At 29.8% G+C, this 18767-nt stretch overlaps 1 protein-coding gene across 3 annotated transcripts in view; it reads left to right on the top strand.

Annotated features, from left to right (window-relative positions):
* Window positions 1–15487, top strand: part of LOC129958502 (sodium- and chloride-dependent glycine transporter 1-like) — a 121481-nt gene extending 105994 nt beyond the window's left edge. For all 3 annotated transcript variants that reach the window (XM_056071024.1, XM_056071025.1, XM_056071023.1), the window contains exons 9-15: window positions 498–622; window positions 4158–4270; window positions 8775–8906; window positions 10244–10343; window positions 12053–12159; window positions 12689–12856; window positions 14375–15487. In XM_056071024.1, coding sequence (XP_055926999.1) covers window positions 498–622; window positions 4158–4270; window positions 8775–8906; window positions 10244–10343; window positions 12053–12159; window positions 12689–12856; window positions 14375–14596 — 967 coding nt within the window. In that variant the 3' untranslated portion in view covers window positions 14597–15487. The remainder of the gene's footprint in view (window positions 1–497; window positions 623–4157; window positions 4271–8774; window positions 8907–10243; window positions 10344–12052; window positions 12160–12688; window positions 12857–14374) is intronic.
* Window positions 15488–18767: the final 3280 nt, after the last annotated feature.

Raw genomic sequence — 18767 nt, 5'->3', positions numbered from 1 at the left:
TGATTTCATCTGAAGTCGGGCCCAATTGTAAAACTCTAAACGCTAATCATGATTTGATTGTAGTTGTCCTTGAAGTCCATGAACGCTATATGGACTCTAATAATAAGTTTGAAGTATTATCTGTAGAATCGTTTTTTGGAATGCTTAATTTGGAATTATAAAATAAAAATAAATGAGTAGACTTAAATGATTTATTTGCTTTAAAATCAAATTAATCTTTCTGTTTGATAAATGATATGTATTTCTATACATTGTTCATTTAAAACATGTACGTAATCCAACAAATGCAGGAGGAATCAAGGGAAAGTTTTTATTATTAAGCAAATGACGGTATCAAAGAAGGGCCATCGATGTTGGCTTGTACTGTTGGATTTTTACAATCATTTGTCCGAATGATAAATTATGAAATTGCATCTTTATTATCAAAATATTATACAAATGTTTCAACACATCCTCATATCTCATATTCAGTCTGAATTGTATATTTTATTTTATAGGGATGCCTTATTCATTGTTTTTGGAAATTGTGGAACTAGTTTCTTTGCTGGATTTGTAATCTTTAGCATAGTTGGTTTCATGGCACACGAACTTGGAGTTTCTGTTAACCAAGTTGCAGCACAAGGTAACAATTGTCAGTTTTATGTTTTTGTATAATTATGGTTCCAAATTTTTTATTTGAAAATACGCTGGCTTCGGTATCTTAATTTCTTAGGTGAGTACATTTTTTTCGAAACTACGATAAAGTTACCCTGATAACAAAAAGAACGGATTTGAAAGGCAAGTAAAGTTCTGCTTGTTTTTATTTCCACATAGTGCTATTTATTCATATACATAATGGTTAGAGCACTATTTAAGTACAAAAACTGGGAGTACAGCAATATACCATTGCGTATGAAAAGAAAGTTTTCATGCTACAAATGAATACAGATGTGCATCAGTGGACCAGTGTTGTTAGAGTACTTCAGACTGCCACTCAAAGCTAAAATTGCAAATAGACAAATGAAACGATCTTTCAGCATTGACCAAAGTGGCTACAATAAAATCAAATTGAAAAACTAAGAACAACAGAAATGCATCACAAGTAGAAGCAGTTAAACTGTGTCTACCAAAAAAATTCTCATCCTTTACCGTGATTGTCGTACAAAATAAATTTGTCCAGATTCTTAAAGAATTCACCCAAATAGATTTTCGTATGACAGGTCTGTTTTGTACTCCTTCTTCTAAAAAACTTTTACTAACAATAAGATTTATAACTATGCACGTCATCCAAAAAAGAAAAAGTCAAGGAGGATTCCATTATTTAAATCTGATGAAAACGCATCCAACTATCGGGTTACAGTTTCCAATAAATATTTTAATTCCTCCACCAACAAATCTGTACCCAAAAACATCAAGTTATCATCAGGTATTCCCCACTGCTAGATTCAGTGTTATAGATACTTCGCTTCCTAACCATACAATTATATCAGAAATTGATGATTTCAGGAACTGTGATCCCGAAGAAATAATTCATGATTTTAGAGCATAGAGCCAATCTACAAATGGCTCAAAATTTAACCGGCGGTTATTTATGTGATATAAAAATAAATGTTCCAAATATCGACGCGTGTAAAAAGCTGACATTCAGATGAACATTAAAAATTAAATTATAGTCCGATAAGTTTGCATTTGTGAAGGAAATATTAACTTTTAAAATACTTTGATATCTTGTAAAAAATAATGATTTACGTTTTAATTTCTTGATATTTCAAAAAATTTCTTGAAATATTGTCTTACTGCATTGCGTTAGATTTTCATCAATCGCATTTCGTTTGACTTACATAATTCTGAAAATGTTGAAACTTTTTCTACATCTTTAGGCAATATAACCATATATATATATGATGTAGTATGATCAAAAATGGTTTTCGTGTCATTAAATTCCACTCAATCAATCAACTTAGTTCTATGATTTTCTATTATCCATTATCATGATCAATATCATATTTTCAGCATAAGAAAAATTCATTATATTGATGATGCAATTACATTGTTTTAAAAAGGTCAATTATTTTAAGTAAATTTTAAAAAATGTCACTAAACAACTTTTCTTCTCCAATGGAGTTTGGACTTTGTGAAGTATTTCCTGCTTTTAATATTTAACAACTAAGACGTGGACTATTTCAAAATTGTGGGAGTTTTTTTTCAATTTAGTGCCATCTGAGTACTTCATTTCCAGTTGCTATTAACCTGAAATTCCACACACCTTTCCAAGATCGCAGATAACCAGTTCTTAATTATATTTTGCCGACAGAATTACTGAGAAGATTCTTTCGATCCTTACTGAGTTTTTTTGATTAATAAAGTGGGTTAGATATATAATGCCTAGGTTTTCTCATCAATCAGACTTTCAGATATTATCTGATGAAAAGAAAGTTCCTGATAAGTTCTTTCAGATATCGTCTGATGAAACTTTCAGATGAAAGAAGATCCGTGCAAAAATTCAAAATACATAAAGCTTTTTAATAGCTAAAATTTCTTCTTGAAATATTTTTGTTATTTTCTTTATTCTATGGTTCATCCTTTGCTAGTAAATGATATTCTAGACTTGTAATGTACTACCATAAACATAAAAATAAATGAAGAGATTCTTTAGATCTAATTAATATTTTGCTGTGTGTTTATATGAAATTATTTTGATTCATTAACAAAATGAGGCATGGTGGTTTTAATGAGGATTAGGAGCTGAAAATTACATATTGAAGTAATTTTAAAGGTTTTTTTTAATTTTATTTACTTTGAAGGGCATGTTTCACCGTAGACCGATTACGATAAATAAATTTTATTCCTCTTAAGAGGTTAAATGCTTTACAAGTAGAACTATAATAAACAAATGGTGAGAAATTTTAAAATTTTAAATATTAATGAAAAAGAATCAAATTTTGCTACTTTTTATGACTTTTAAGTCCCATTTGGTAGATGAATATACCAATTCGCAACTTTTGCGAAATGGTAACATGAAAAAAAGATGATTTTTTTCGACCCGCCCTATTATGCATTCTCTGTATAAGATTTTGAAAAAAAAACCCCTAATAATACTTTCTCCTAGCTCATGAATTATCATGCTAGATGTGAATTCTGAAAATTGAAGCATTTGCATTGTTATGTAATATATATATATATATATATATATATATATATATATATATATATATATATATATATATATATATATATATATATATATATATATATATATATATATATATATATATATATATATATATATATTAAAAACTTGGATGCTTAATTTTATTTTTTAAAAATTCATTTTTAAATACAGAGCAACTCTGATTGCTCTAGAGACTGATTGCAAATGACGATAACTAATTAATATACATTAATACAAAAGATTTACACAGAATATTAGAAGGAAACGTATTTGAGTAGTAGTTTGTGAAATTCATCACTTTCCTCAGTTCTCTCTGGCCGATTTCCAAAAGAAGGACTTGCAATGAATGTCATGGATAGCCGCTAACACGCGCGTCCTGTTTCGACTGCGTATGCTGGTATATATCCGTGATAGTATCGCAGACGAACTTTTCACTACACTGTTTATGACAGAACGATATTTCACAAAACCTAGAATGCTTTCTTTATATGAATCGCCATTTTTACAAATGAATTCGTGCATCAACGAATTCACTGAGCTTACACAACAATTAGCGAACTTCCATTTACTGCTCCGCAAATCATATAGTTGAAATCAATATTTGAAATAAAATAAATGTTTATAGCCCTTTGTAATATTGGCACTATTTTTTAATTACTCAGTGTATTATTCTTGATAATGTTTCCAAAATTTTAAAAGTTTATTTATAATGTTTATTACCCTACAAAAATTATGTAATGCTTATAATATATATGAAGTATTTTTAAATACTCTAAACATGACTATAGCTCACAGTGCTAGGCTGTGCAACCGAAAATAATAACTGTCTGAGCTCACACGGGTTATGTTATCTTTAGTTGCATCAGGTGGTCAAAATACGGATGTCTTTCGAAAAAAAAAAGCGCTCATTAGATGAGTACTAATGATGTTTAAAATTGTTTATTTTGATATAAGGAACAAAAACACTTATCTTTATTTGAAAATGTTGACTCATGTTATCATGTAGGTGCTGGCCTGGCTTTCGTTGCATACCCAGAAGCTGTTTCTCGACTACCTGTTTCACCACTCTGGTCCTTCCTCTTCTTTCTTATGCTCATGACTTTAGGACTTGGGACTCAGGTAACATAATACAAGCAAAATTCTTTCTGTTTCAATAGCTAGCGAAATGCAAAGAATTCAAACGGAAGTTCACACTAATAACTTTACACAAACTTATGTGATCTATGCTTCCATGCTTATGGCTAAAATCACTGCACCAACGAAAAAAATTACTTTATGTGATATGCATTCGGGCGAACCACATTATTTATTCGACGATAATTATCAATTCTATTAACGCCTTGTGCAAGTAAAAAAATGGATTACTGCTTGCTACGCCTGTTTGGAGACAAAACATTACTTGTTTTGAGCGTTTGATTCATTCACCTACAAACCGTTTTAGACGAGATTTTAATAAGAAGTATTAATTTATAGATTTATTTATTAAACGAATTTTCAATCGGATAATCTTCCGTTATAAAAGTTGCAAGTCCTCTATTTCGATTTATTTTCACTGCTCACTTCGAGTCTTCGTGTGAGTACAGCTGACTCTTAACAATAACCAATACAAATTACACATTTTCTCTAAAAAAAAATTTTTTTTCATTTCTTCTGTTTTTCAAATAAGTGCAGAACATTTCTTTTATGATAAATAACCCGTGAAAATGTGTGATTGGGGCAGAACAGTTTTGGAGAGATAATTTTTTTATTGCTTTATATAAATATTTCATAAGCCTTAATTTCGATATTTTAAGGAAAAATATTCGAATAAAGATGAGTCTAATTCAAATACTTCTGAATGCATATAAGAATTCCAACTTGTAGTTTGATTAGAGTTGTATAACCTAGAGAAATCCAACTAGTTTGTTCCTCTAATTTATAAGAACATCATCTTTTATACTTTACTTTTTAATAAAAAACAAATGTTTCATTGGAATAAAAAAAATTTAGAACGAAAAGTTTGGAATCGGTTTTTATCATATTTATTGTATATATTACCATAAACCGCTCTGATACTAAAATATGTCGATCCAAGTATAAATGATATTGCAGATTTTATAATATTGCCATCATGGACATATGAGCACAGCTGACCAAATCGATTTCAGTCGCTAGTGTAAAAGTCGATCGAAAAATTGCACTTCGTGATATGTACTTATGCCTGTAAAAAATGAATGCCCTGAGCCTAGTTACAGATTTCCATAGCACAATACTTTGTTCTCATTTATATTTCGAAAGTTACAAAACCACCAATATCCCCCGATATATACATCCACTTACTAGTAAAATCTCAAAATTTCACAGTGTAGAATAGAACAAAAGCCCCATTTTCATTTGGGCACCACTTACCTTGTATTTAAAAGGCAAACTCCGACATACTTACATCATTAAAAAAAACGGGAAACGTTTTAGCACCAAATATTTTAAAGATTTCTCAAAAGGCAAAATAAAAAAAATAATATTCCATTCCGATCATTCAGTTTCCTGTTGAAAATTTCAAAATAATAACATCCAAAAGCTCCTGACATCAAACAGTTATCAAACCAAAATAATACAACAAAAAAAAATATTCAGGTTTCTAAAACACATGATTTGAAAAACCAATATTTCCTCTTCTTTGTTCTTTCAAGAATATAGATGTAAATTTAAAATAAAACTAGGTTAATAAATTCCGACGTATTACTAAATATATAGTTCACTTGAAAAAAGATTGCTACAATATGAAAAAATAGAATTTTATGAAAGAAGCATTTGAAGTTTTGCCGATTTCCCGTAAGATGACAGGTTATCCCGCAATACTGCCCCGAGGTAAATACTGAAACATAAATTTTAACATTACATCTCTAGAAATATTGTGTAATTTGAATTCTTCCTAATAAGAAAAAACGGAGAATTTCAACATTCTTCTTCCAAATGCAGAAGCAAAAATGAGTGAGTATTTTTAATATGCAAATTATATCAAATAATGTTGTTAATATTTGTTGTAGAGGTAGAGAAAATGAAAACCAAAAGTATTCATTTTCTTTTGAGGAGTAAAATAAGAAATACTTCAGAAGACACTAGCGCATAATGCGGAGGAGAGGGAGGGAATAGAAAGGACACGAATTTAAAGAGAAATGATACGAAATAGATAAAGTATTTTATGGCGACTTATAAGGTGTCTCTAAAAAGAGGAACAAGCCTTTATTTCCCTAAATATTACATCTAGATGTACAATTCTAGTTATAAAGTTTTATTAAATAAGGTTGGAAATTGTATGAAAATTCTTTAGATTCTGTGAAGGTTGATAATAAAATTTTAAAAAATTGAATTTTCATACTGTCTCCCTACAGTAAAAAAGTACCAGCTAATAAAATGATCAGCCATGTACTCACAGAGTTTCACATTTTCTTTTCAAACAAAATTTGCTGAGATATTTTAATTTCTAAATTTAGTAGGGCTAAACACGAATGTCCATGAAAGTATTTGTTTTAGAAACGCAAATTTATTAAATACAAAAAAAAAAAAAAAATGTCGTAAACCAAATATTATATTGGCTTGAAAAAAATTGCTACTCACACATATCGTTGTGCACTTTGAGTGGTTCATAATTGCAACTTCGGAGTAATACAGATAAGAGAAACTTGGGAAGTTGAACATTTAAGGTACCTCTGAAAAATAATGCTATTCCGTACAAGGAAAAAAATTCTTTGCTCATAATTACGTGAGTGATATTAAGCTTTCCAAGAAAAAAATTACATATTTCTGCAACGAGGAGGGTTTTGATAGTTTGATGGCTCATGTTGTATGTAAACGGAAAGCAGCTGCTTGTATATGTATGTATTGTTTAATGAATTCAACTTAGTACAAGCTTTGGGCAAGTTTGTAAATACTTCATTTAAAGTATTATTGAACATTTTTTGAAATTTAGTAATAAATGCATGATTATTTTCTGATTTTGCCCTTTTAATAACCTTTTGGAATACGTGTATTTTCCCCGAAATGTGCGCCGGAAGACTCATTCAAACATTAGCCAAAGATACAAAAAATGGTCTACATCAAAACGTTTACCTTTTAATATCTTAACAAATTTTTCAGAGAAAAGTGTGAAACTTTGTGTGGGTAGATTAATGTAAAACATTTTTTTACTAATTGAAAATTTTATACTATGAGGACTGTATAAAAAAAGTTTTAATTTTTTTATTATTGATCTTTAAATAATTCAAAGCGCATACATGTAACACAGTTTTGCAGAGGAGTAGCCGAAGAGAAGACAAAATTAGAATTAACTTCAATTTTCCTTCTATGAGAAGGCATGGTTTGTACTTGAGGAGAACCGATGAAATGCATCTGCTCAGATAAGGACACAAGAGAAAAGTCCTTAATGTTTTTGGATCAGAAAATAAGAGAACTTTTTAGAATAAAGTATGGGCTAATTTAAGATTTAGAAAATCGGGAATTAATTAGAATTTAAATTAGATTGAATATATAATTATATACATATAATTACCTGCCTTATTTAATGAATTTTGTAACTGGAAGCATACTTCTAGGTACAATGCATAAGGAAATAAACACTTGTTCCACTTTTTGAGACACTGTAGACATCGTACCCATAATTATTCAGCGCATTTTTGCAGAAAAATTATCCATTATGTTACATAAATAGAAATTCTTTCAGGTACAGTATTTCTGTATTTGAGCGTTTGGCAAGTGTTTCATATAAGTAGGAAACAGTCCGCAACAGTAAAAACAGTTCGTAATTTTATGCAGAAAAATTACGAGAAAAATGTGGTTTGAGGGTAAAACTGTACACTTTTAACCTTTCTTAAAATTAAACTTTTTACAAGTACTTGGGGTTTAATGAGGGTTATAGAAAGAAATAGGAAAACAAATATTAATGACAGATAAAAATAAAATTGACTCATACTAAATGTATTTTTAAAAGGAGTAATTGTTGAATTTCATTTTTGAAATTGGGAAAGTTTCATCTGATTACACATCGATTCTAAGGTCCATAATAAAGCGGATGCCGTTCACCTTTCATTAATCGCAGAAAATATGAATCTTCGAGATCATACAAGTGTAAAACTCTGGCACATCAGAAAAGGAATGGAAAATCCATCTTTACAAGCACGAAACGAGTCAAGTTAAGTCAGTAAAAAGAAAATATTCATTATGAGGTTTAAAACAAAAGAAAAACAGACAACGAGTGGGTAATGAAATCACCATACAATCGTTATGCAATTTATTAAAGTAACCATAAGGCTCGTTAATGATTACATTCTCTCGTCTTTACTGTTTTTTTATTTTTATAACATCTAAGTTAAATGAAGATCAATATTAATTTTTGATTTTTAATTGATGCCCTCTGACTGCCTATAAGTGCGTACTTGTATCATTTACATTAACATTTGGATAATTTGATAATCAGTTAATAAAACAATTTATTTGAAATAGAAGCATTATTGCTTTTTAATAAACAATTTTAATAAAAAATGTAAGCTCTAAATTCTTTAGATTCATTTATAACAACTCTGTTAAAAAATAAAAAAAAATCACGCAAGGTAAGATAATGCTCTGATTTTTTTTCTCTTTATTTCAGTTTACCATTGTTGAGACTGTTGTAACAACAATTGTTGATACTTGGCCAGAAAAATTGCAGCGACGGAAGCCTTGGGTTTTATCAAGTGCTTGTTTCGTCATGTTCTGTTTAGGTCTTCTAATATGTACGAAGGTAAGTAAATCAACGTTTAGAATCCTCCACTCATTATAAGAAACCCATCACAAAAACTAACTTTAATTCAATAAGGATGGATCTTTTTTCTTCTTTAAAAAGTGAAAAAAGTAAACTCTATGAGATTTTGTAACACCTGAAAATGTCAACTCAAAAATTTCATGTTTATATTTTTTATTTGAAATTTTGAAGAGTGAAAGTGAATCTATAAAAATCTCTTTCCATTCTAAATGAAATATATTTTCATGGAGTGCATATAAAGCGTTCTGCTGGCAAGTAAAGTAGATTGAGTTTCCCATTGATCTTAAAATTATGATCTTTCATCTAACATAAGCTTCATTTTTCGTCATTTCTCAATATGAGAACATTGAGAGTTCATTGGAAGTTAATTTAAAAAATGTATTTTTAATAGCAAAGCTCTAAAGAATTCCGCCACATCTGAGTTTCTTGTTTCTTTTCACTGACATCGACTCTCAACCCTTGTTATAGAGCGAGGCATATGAATAATAATTAAGAGTTACGTGGAAGAAAAGAATTTAGCTTTCACGCATGTCAAAAGAACCACAACGATAGCTTCATAATATCTAATGAATTCGACTTTTTTCTTCATGTCATTTTTTTCATACCAAACTCAGAACTTTTATAGTATTTATTGCTTTGTTCTTCGTTAGAGTCTTCAATATCTTAATCTTTTTTTAGGTGAACCAATTCAGTCTAGCTCTTCAGGTGAATCTGAATATCTAGTAACGGTCGCTAGCTCTTAGTTTGAATCCGACTCCTTAGTTTGTGAATCCGACTCATTCTGCCTTAATTTTGCATTGGCATCCCACTCTAAAATGAAAAATAATCGAAGTGGGAGGGAACTCACTATAGAAGGTGGCTAAATAGCTAATTTCTTTAAAATCTGAAAGGGTTTTAGTTGGAAAAATGTATTAAAAGATACAAATAATTTTATTTTACGTTATTGAATGTGCTGCTAAAACGAATTCTAAATTTTTATACAGTCTCCCTGTCAGATAATTCATATTTGATAAAATGTTCATCGCTCTTTAAAATTTTAAGCAAAAAATCTCTGCGATAAAAGCTGGCCGAATTAGGAAACCTTCCATTTCGTTCATTCAATCCAATGAATGGCATCTTCGAAGAATCGTAGTTAGTTGATTGGATGATCGTCCTCGGAGTAGCCTTTGAAGAAGTATTCCTTTATTACAAAAAAAAAAAAAAATTATTTAAAAATGAGCTATAATAAAATTCGTTTATTATAATTGCAATAGAGAGCAACTGAAAATTCATGTGCGATGTTTCTGTGTTTTATTTATGGATACTTTTTTTTTCAGGGAGGAATGTATTTATTGCAGTTAATGGACAATTACGCAGCAAGTTTTTCGGCACTTTTGATTGGCTTAATTGAAGTTTTGGTTATATCATGGGTATATGGTAAGAATTTATATTTACCGTAAGAATAGTTAGAACTATTAGAAAGTTATAAAATTGTTATAACTGTAGTACAACTTTTAATAAATGAATTAAAGAAAACGAAATATTAATAATTTTAATCAGCTTTAAATAAAGCTTCGAAAACTCTCTGAAACAGATGTAAAACCAAAATTATTTGATAGTATTGTTGGTAACATCGGACTATTCTAGGTTTGCATTCGATTATAATAAAAAAAGGTGTTTGAAATACAGCTTTACTAGCGTATTAGAAAGTAGAAATTATTTTTATTTTACTTTTTTTATTTTTCTACTTTTAAGTACTTAATTTATAATTCATTACAATACACATCATTTATTAGTCATTTTTTTCATAAAAAGGTTAATCAGGTGATGGCATTCTTACAGAATCAAAATTTAATTAAATTAATCATTAACAGATGATTAAGTTCTAAAAATATTATAAATATATCAGTGCTCATCGAGGCAAATAATTATTATTAATTAATCATCGGAGTAATAAATATTAGGAATATATTAGTGCTCATGATTAGAGTTACAAAAGATATATTTTTAGATTTCAAGTGTGCACAGCTAAAAACGGGACGTTTTATATATGAAAACTGATGCATTCAGTATCAGATGTTTAACTATTTCAGCTGAATTAAAGGAGCAACGTTTATTATGTTTTCAGTTGAGTAAAATAAACATAAAATCAACATTAGACGAGTACCGATAGGGTCAGAACTTAATTATTTGCTTGCCTCCTCCTATTCCACAATAAAGCACAAGTCTTTAAATAAAATATTTTCATTTTTTCCTGAAAATAATAGTTTGCCTTTCTCTTAGTTATCTTTCATAACTAAAAAAAAATAAAGAAAAAAATTAAATGGGACAAAAACTTCTGAAATATTTCTTAAAGCAAATATTAGAGAAGAATAATGAAAAATAAATAGAAAGCCAATAATAAATTTAAGAAAAAAAGCCCAAATAAGCACTTTTTGTTTGTTTGTCGTGTGACTATTTTAAGCCAAATTTTGCGCAGGTAACGACCCCTGAGCACCCGAGGGCAGAAGTCTCACTTCTAGCTCAAATGAAGATTGCGCACACACACTTGCTTGCTTGCATAACCCCTTTTTACAGGGGGGGGGGCTCATTCACGCACCTCACAGAGAGAAAACAAGGAAGAGAACAACCATGCCCGAAACAGGACTCGAACCCGGAACGCCTAGATCACGGGGAAGACGCGCTACCCCTAGGCCAGGACGCCGCCGCTAATAAGCCTACAAAATAATAAAAATATTTAATTTTAATTTTTTCTTATTTTTAATTTTTAATTTACAACTCAGTATTAAAAATAGCTTGAAGCTAATTTTCTATTAAATTCATTACCTGGTGGCGAAAGTCAGTTTATTTTAATTAAACTAACTATTAACTGGCAATTAAATTCTGGAAATATTAAAGTACAATAATGCTCAACAAGAATACAAAAATGCACAGTTTTTTTTTAAATATAGCACATCAGAAAAGGAATAAAAACGATTTAAAATTTCTATTTTTATAAGAATAAATTACGTTAAATAAAAGTGTGCAAGAATACCGAATTCCAATTTATGCTTGTCAAAAAGCTGAGTGTCTAGATCCAAATCTAATTGCTGGATTCAAGTGAATATCTGCATATAATAATGCATATAATAATTTTTCATTTGTAGGTATCGAACGATTCTTGATGGACATCAGAGTCATGTTGGGGAAATATCCTTATCCTTATCAGTACTGGAGGATAATCTTTCGTTTCATTGTACCTCTTTTGATCACAGTAAGTTGCCTTTTTTTTAACTGATGATACTGTACTAACTAATCAAAATATTTAAACATAATCTTAGTTACTCCATTGCCCAGTTATTTTAACTTGAAACTAACATTTTAGTCATTTAAGTGGATTCACACCAATGTAATGAAGTTATAACAAATGACATTTAAATGCTTTAATTTTTTTTTACCTTCTAAAAGACAACTGTTGTTGTTTTTCAAGGTATTTTTTTTTTCAAGTATAATGAGGTATTTTCATGTAATATCTTTTAAAACTTAAAATATTGCTTATATTTTAGGATCATTGTAAACTGTAAACATTTAAATGCATTGTATACAAACAGCACTCTAAAGCTGAAAATTTCATTATAAATATCAACAGGAAAAGATAACAATACCATTAGACAGAATCAAAATCGCATGTCATTCGATAGATGGATTTTACAATAAAGCTTATAGTAATCTTAAGATTTTTGAACATAAGTTTTAAAATTCTACACGAGTTTAAATTTAAAAAAAAAATTTTTTAATTCTAGTTCATATTGGTGTTTACCTGGATTGATATGCGGCCAACGGAATATGGTGATTACGTCTTTCCAAGTTGGGCTACAGGAATGGGCTGGGCTTTGTCTCTCTTCTCCGTGAGCGCTATTCCTATCACTGCAATTTACAAAGTATATAAAGCTGAAGGACCTATTAAAACAGTAAGTATCGGTTATTTTTGGAAGCTTCTTTCCATTCAGTTCTTCATACTCTTATAACAGAATTTTGTAATCGATTTTTTTCATCTCTTTCTGGTGTGGATGAGTTTGACACTTGTGTATTCTCGACAGCAATACATTTCTTTAACTTCTTATTATTCTTAGTTCCTTGTTATCATTCAATCTATTAATTTAATTTTCATTACAAGTGAAGTTACTAGAAATGAAACTCAAGAAAATCATTGCAAGATTCTATAATATTTGTAATAATAAACTATACATTAAAAACTAACAAATAGAAAATAAATAAAATGAAGTAATTCTGCTTTTTATTACATAAATTTAAAAGTGCGTTTATAAAAATTGTTTTCACTTAATTTTTGAATACTTCGTTTCATTAAAATATCACTGCTTAAAAAGGAAAAAGAAAAAGAAAAGAGTCATCTAAAGAGTAATAACAATCCTTTAAATCTCCCGTACACTACAAGCAGAGAAGAAACGCATGCTTAAATATCTGCTGTTCAGAAGAATCATCATCTATATAACTTTCAATTACACATTTAAATTATTCACATGCCCCCAAAGCACTAATACTTATAAAAATACAAGAAAAAATTATCAAATTATAGTGATAAAACAAAAGATTATGGTATTCAAGTAATTATAATTTACTTTCACAAACATTTACATCTTTCAATTCGAATTTTGATTCTAAGCAAGTTCTATGAATTTCTTCTTGAATGTTCCTTAAATAATAACCTTTTATTATATGAGTTTATCGTATAATATTTGGGGGTTTTCAAAATGCCCCACTTTCTCTCATAACTATGTGAACACACTTTTATTAAGTTTAATCAATGTCCTAATAATACGGAGTATAATGAAATAATGAAAACGCAACTTTAATTAATTCTATGATAGCCAAGGAATGGTATATGCTTGTTCGATATTAGAAGGATGCTTTAAGATAGTACATTTTTCTGAGATCGTGTATTTTTGTGAGCATAGGAAGTCATGTTTTCTCTTCGATAAAATTGTGTTTTTGAATCAAGGGAGAAAAAAAAAAATACTTGCATTCATTCTAATGAACGCCCTGTCATATCGCTTGTGTGTCTCTCCTTGAAGATTTCGTGCCTTTTAAGCTATCCTAACTGACTTTCGAGGAATAAAATTTCGACTTCAAACACACAACTCTCAGAGTGAAACCATAAATTTTGTTTTTTTATTCACATATTTTGAGTATTATAATTGCTTTATATTAAATGGATTTTATATGGGGAATGAATTTCCTTTCTAAATAGTGAAGAATTATCAAAAACCGATCCGACTCATGCTTTCTTTCTAATTTCACGATGGCCTCTAAAAAAAGAAATGTTTGTAATGAAAAGAATTTGATAGATACTGAAAAAATATGATGGGTACTTTTGTAATACAGTGGAAATCAAATAGCTTATTCAAAAATAAAAGAAGTGAAATATTGGATAATAAAAGAGCTAATAGCTGATTCTTGATCTATTTCAGCGAATACTAACTCTCTCGAAGCCTACGGCGGACTGGGGCCCTAAGTTACAACAGCATCGGGTGGAGAGCCATGCTCCCAAGCATACAGATTCCCAGGTTCCTCTGACTTTGCCAAATTATGATCCAGATGGGTTTGGAGATGATAATGATTCCGACAGCAAAAACAGTGATGGATATTTCAGCACAGAAGGCTTACATATGACAATAGAAACGGGACTTTAAAATGAGCATTTATCTGTCAGTATGTAAATGGAAGGAGATTTTGTAAATAATCGTGAGAAAGTATTTTGTTTATAGAACAGATTTTAATTACTCTGAAGAATTTCTTGTATACAGTTTTTATTTGAAGAAATGCATTTTTTTTAATTACCAAGAGTGTGTTTTTCAAACGTCCCTTCTTGTTTTTAGTTGCCTAAGAAAATAGCTTCTTAGAGCTGTAATTTGCCTAGTATGTTTTTATTTTTGTATGTTGCATTTTTTCCCTTTGGGACATACTATTACATTCTTAATTTCATTAAATTAACCTCATTTTTTTCTTATGAAATGATTTGACTGTTACATAAAACGGTACTCAGAAAACAGTTTGATAAAGATATAAATTAAATTTTAAATACCTTTTATACGAATAAAAAAATACAATTGGGAAATTTAAACGTAATGCCATATAAAATAAAGCAATAAGTATTATTTTATTATTTTAGCGGGTGTTGTTTAAGCATATTTTGTAAATGTGATTGTTTATAACAAGAAACAAAGATTTAGTTACCTTTCAACATTGTGATAAATGGGTGCACTCTTTCTGTCTCTCTCTCTCTTTTATTCCTTTATTTATTAATAGACTCTTAAAACCAATATAAAAGTACATAGAAACATTTTTCTTTCGTTTTCGTTAAGTATTGCTTTTATATTTTGATTCCTAAAATAGATTCATTACATTTAAGATACAACTCTCTTCGAACATGTAAACTATGTACAGTATGTAAGTATGTAAACACATGTTGGCTAAAGGCCATCATTGTATGTGATGCTCAATTTAATTATCATCTGTATAAGATATGTCATCATCAATGCTGTATAATTTTTAGCTTGGAGAAATAAAAAAAGGCCATTTTATATTTGATGTTTCACTGCATATTATATGAAAATATTTGTAAATTCTTTTCTTTCTGACTAAATTTTTTAAACATCGAAACTGTAAAACATCATGATTAAATGCTACGCGTGCAAATAGGATGCTTGTACAGGTTACTTCTAAACCATTTCAAATAACCAGGGTTGAAGGATCTAGCAAAAGAAACTGCTGTTACGCACAATATTATACTAATCTGTACCATTCGATGTCAAGAACTATAGTTTAAATTTTTTGGCCCTAGCGATCTTGTACGTCCCGGAGATCAAAGTTCATTCCCTATTGGGTAAATAAATCTACGATTGCATGGATTATCATAGAAAGAACCATTTTGACATATATTTAAAATTCTACTGAAGCAAAAGTTGAAAGAGTTACGAAGCCCTCATAAAGGAGAATTTAAATATGAGTAGGAATCGAAAAGGAATACATCTGTTGCAAAAAGTGTTTACAAGTTTCTACTTGATGTTGCTGAACTTGAATCCTTTTGAACTTTTTTGAATTAATTATTAAACTTTTTTTTTCAAGTTTAGACTCGACACGCACGCAAAATGGTTCAAATGCAGGAGTGCCGTATTTTCTAGCATTTTCCGCGAATGAAATATTCTTCTTTCATTTCAGTGTCTTTAGTGATTGGAATAAAAACAATTCACAGTAAAAGCTGGTAGTTTTTTTCGTAAAAAAAATAGTAGAACAAGTAAAAACTGCTACTTTACTTCAACATGTCTCCTTTATCATTTGAAAAGTTGGGCATACTATTATTGCTATTATTATATATCTGATTTGAAATCTTTTACAAATTCGCCTTTGGCTATGTTACGTGATAAATGAAAATGCGAGGGAACGCTCCTAATTTGGTGCTTAGCACTGTTTTGTCATGAGGCTAAAACAGTGGAATAGCCTCATATCTATAGAATATAAAACAACTTTTCATGTAAATTGTCGTTTACTTTTCGCAAATCATTTATTAAGTCAGTTTTATTGTAATGCTGTACAATCTATTGATAATTGAAAATAACAAAAGACGACGTAAACGGATTCTATCATCTTTCAACTTCAAAAATATTCCCCATTTGGAGCAATAAACTTGTTCTATATCAAATTGTATTAATGATATTAAAAAAGATTCAGGCTCGACGGCACCGCCCACCATGGAGCCCAACAAGGGAAGGCAGCCACAAGCTTTGGACATTCCCAGCCTCGGTGCTTACTTTAGTGCTCTCCGGAACCTATACACTCAGAGTCATTCTCGGGGACAGTGACTACCCTTGATGTAAAAGTCCAAGAAATGACCCCTTAGCTTGATCTCTAGCAGACTTGCAAGAAACAAACAGAGCGGTGACAGCTTCTCATGGAGAGCTCCCTTGCTTACCGTCGAGGGAAGGAAGAAACCAGCAGAAAGCAGCAGAGTGGGGGGAGGAGAATTCGGAAGACAGATCAGATCACTAAAAAACCTCGGGGTCGTGAAACCCGTCACACCTGAAGAAGATATGCCGCAAAGGCTCTACAGTAACTTATAAGAGGTCAAATTTAGTTTGTATCTCCGAGGAATAAGATTTTAAAAATAAAAATGTTAGTAAAATAGATTATTCTTACCATTTACCAACTTTTTTTTTTACAAAGAAAATGAAAAAAAGAAAAAAACATTCATTTTGATTATTTAATATAAAAACATTACTCAAAATAAGAAAAAAGCTATGACATCTCAATAAGTCCTTTTATTACAAGGTGGGACATATATAATCCCAACACTTCACAGCTTTAAAATTAATATAAAACACCAAATAACATGCTTTTATTAGAAAACAATTTATTCACTCAATAAAATACATACCATCATGAACAAAATATACTGTTATGAACGACAAAAAGTCACTGCATCACATAGTGCGCCAACCTTAATTACAGCAGCACACACAGCTTCCTGATACATTTTGATTTGTATAAAAAATTTTCACTTACTTATGCATTTACCATTGGTACATAGCATTGCCAACTGAATAAAAAACTTTAAACAAAATATTACATTGTATGACTGTCAGCAACTTCAACTTTTCGAGGTGCGTTAAAACATATCCTACCATGCATAAAAAGTTAAGTGCAGTTTTAACCCTCCTAACCCCAAAGACTTAAAAAGTTGGCTTACTTTCCCGTCACTTGGAGAAATTTTTTTAGAAACATTGGATCAAAATAAAACATATATTTAGATGCACAGGTATCTCTGGTAACAAAATTATGCTATCATTCTAGTATGTTACAACAATATAGAATTTAGATTACTTTATCAAATAGTGAAGTGATATTGTAAAGTGGAGGAGAAAATTTATTTTTTAGCCAATCAATAACAGAAACAGTAACAATTAGTCAGTGTTGAAAACAAATTATCTGGTTTAAAAAATGTTTTAATGTCATTATCAAATTAAATGATTTCCTACGCTTTCAGTATATGTATAACTCTAAAGAGTAAAGCAAGCATAGAATCTGGAATTTCATAATCGTACAAGCCCCCTTCTTTTATCAGAAAAACAAAAATAAGATCTGTCTAAATCAGAAGATCAAGGTGTAACAAACAAATCAGAACTAAATTGTTGCTTTGATGACTGAGTTCATCTGTGAAAATTAGTACTTGTAAAATATTTTATATCTGGCATACGAAGTGTATTGCGTTTTCTGAAATACGAAGTATGCCAGAAAACTAACTAAGCTAGATGGATGACATAATAACTGTCGAAAAAATTGCAGATTTCATCAAAGTGGAATAATTATTTATTGGCAGTTCAAAAACGCAACCAACTAGAAGAATGAAATTCATTATATGGTATTTTGTAGATATGTGTCAATTTTTAGTCCAGATACATTGATTGATCGTTTTTGACATTAAAAGTTATGATTTTATTTCAGATATACAATGAGTGTAGAAAATAATGATCATGGTTGACGGAAATCTCTTCTCAAAGAGTTTAAATTGCACAATAAATCCTTAAATATTTATAATGGAATGTCTTACTGTTACTGCTACTGTAAAATTTACATGAAATTAATTGCACTGATAAGTAAATACAAAAACAATCCATCAATTTGTTGTTTAAAAACGATTCGTGCAATGCATCTAATGCCGTACGCTTTCATAACCATATTTGTTTAGTAACTCTTCGATGGCATTAGCAAGAATAACTGCAATTAACTGCCTCGCACTGATTTAGCCAAATGTATTGTCTCTGAACTGTCCCACTTTTTATCAAAAAGTAGTTATCAAGTCGTTTT

The sequence above is a fragment of the Argiope bruennichi genome, chromosome X1 (genome assembly GCF_947563725.1).
Source record: "Argiope bruennichi chromosome X1, qqArgBrue1.1, whole genome shotgun sequence".
Taxonomy (NCBI): domain Eukaryota; kingdom Metazoa; phylum Arthropoda; class Arachnida; order Araneae; family Araneidae; genus Argiope; species Argiope bruennichi.
This window is presented reverse-complemented; position numbering and strand designations above follow the sequence as displayed.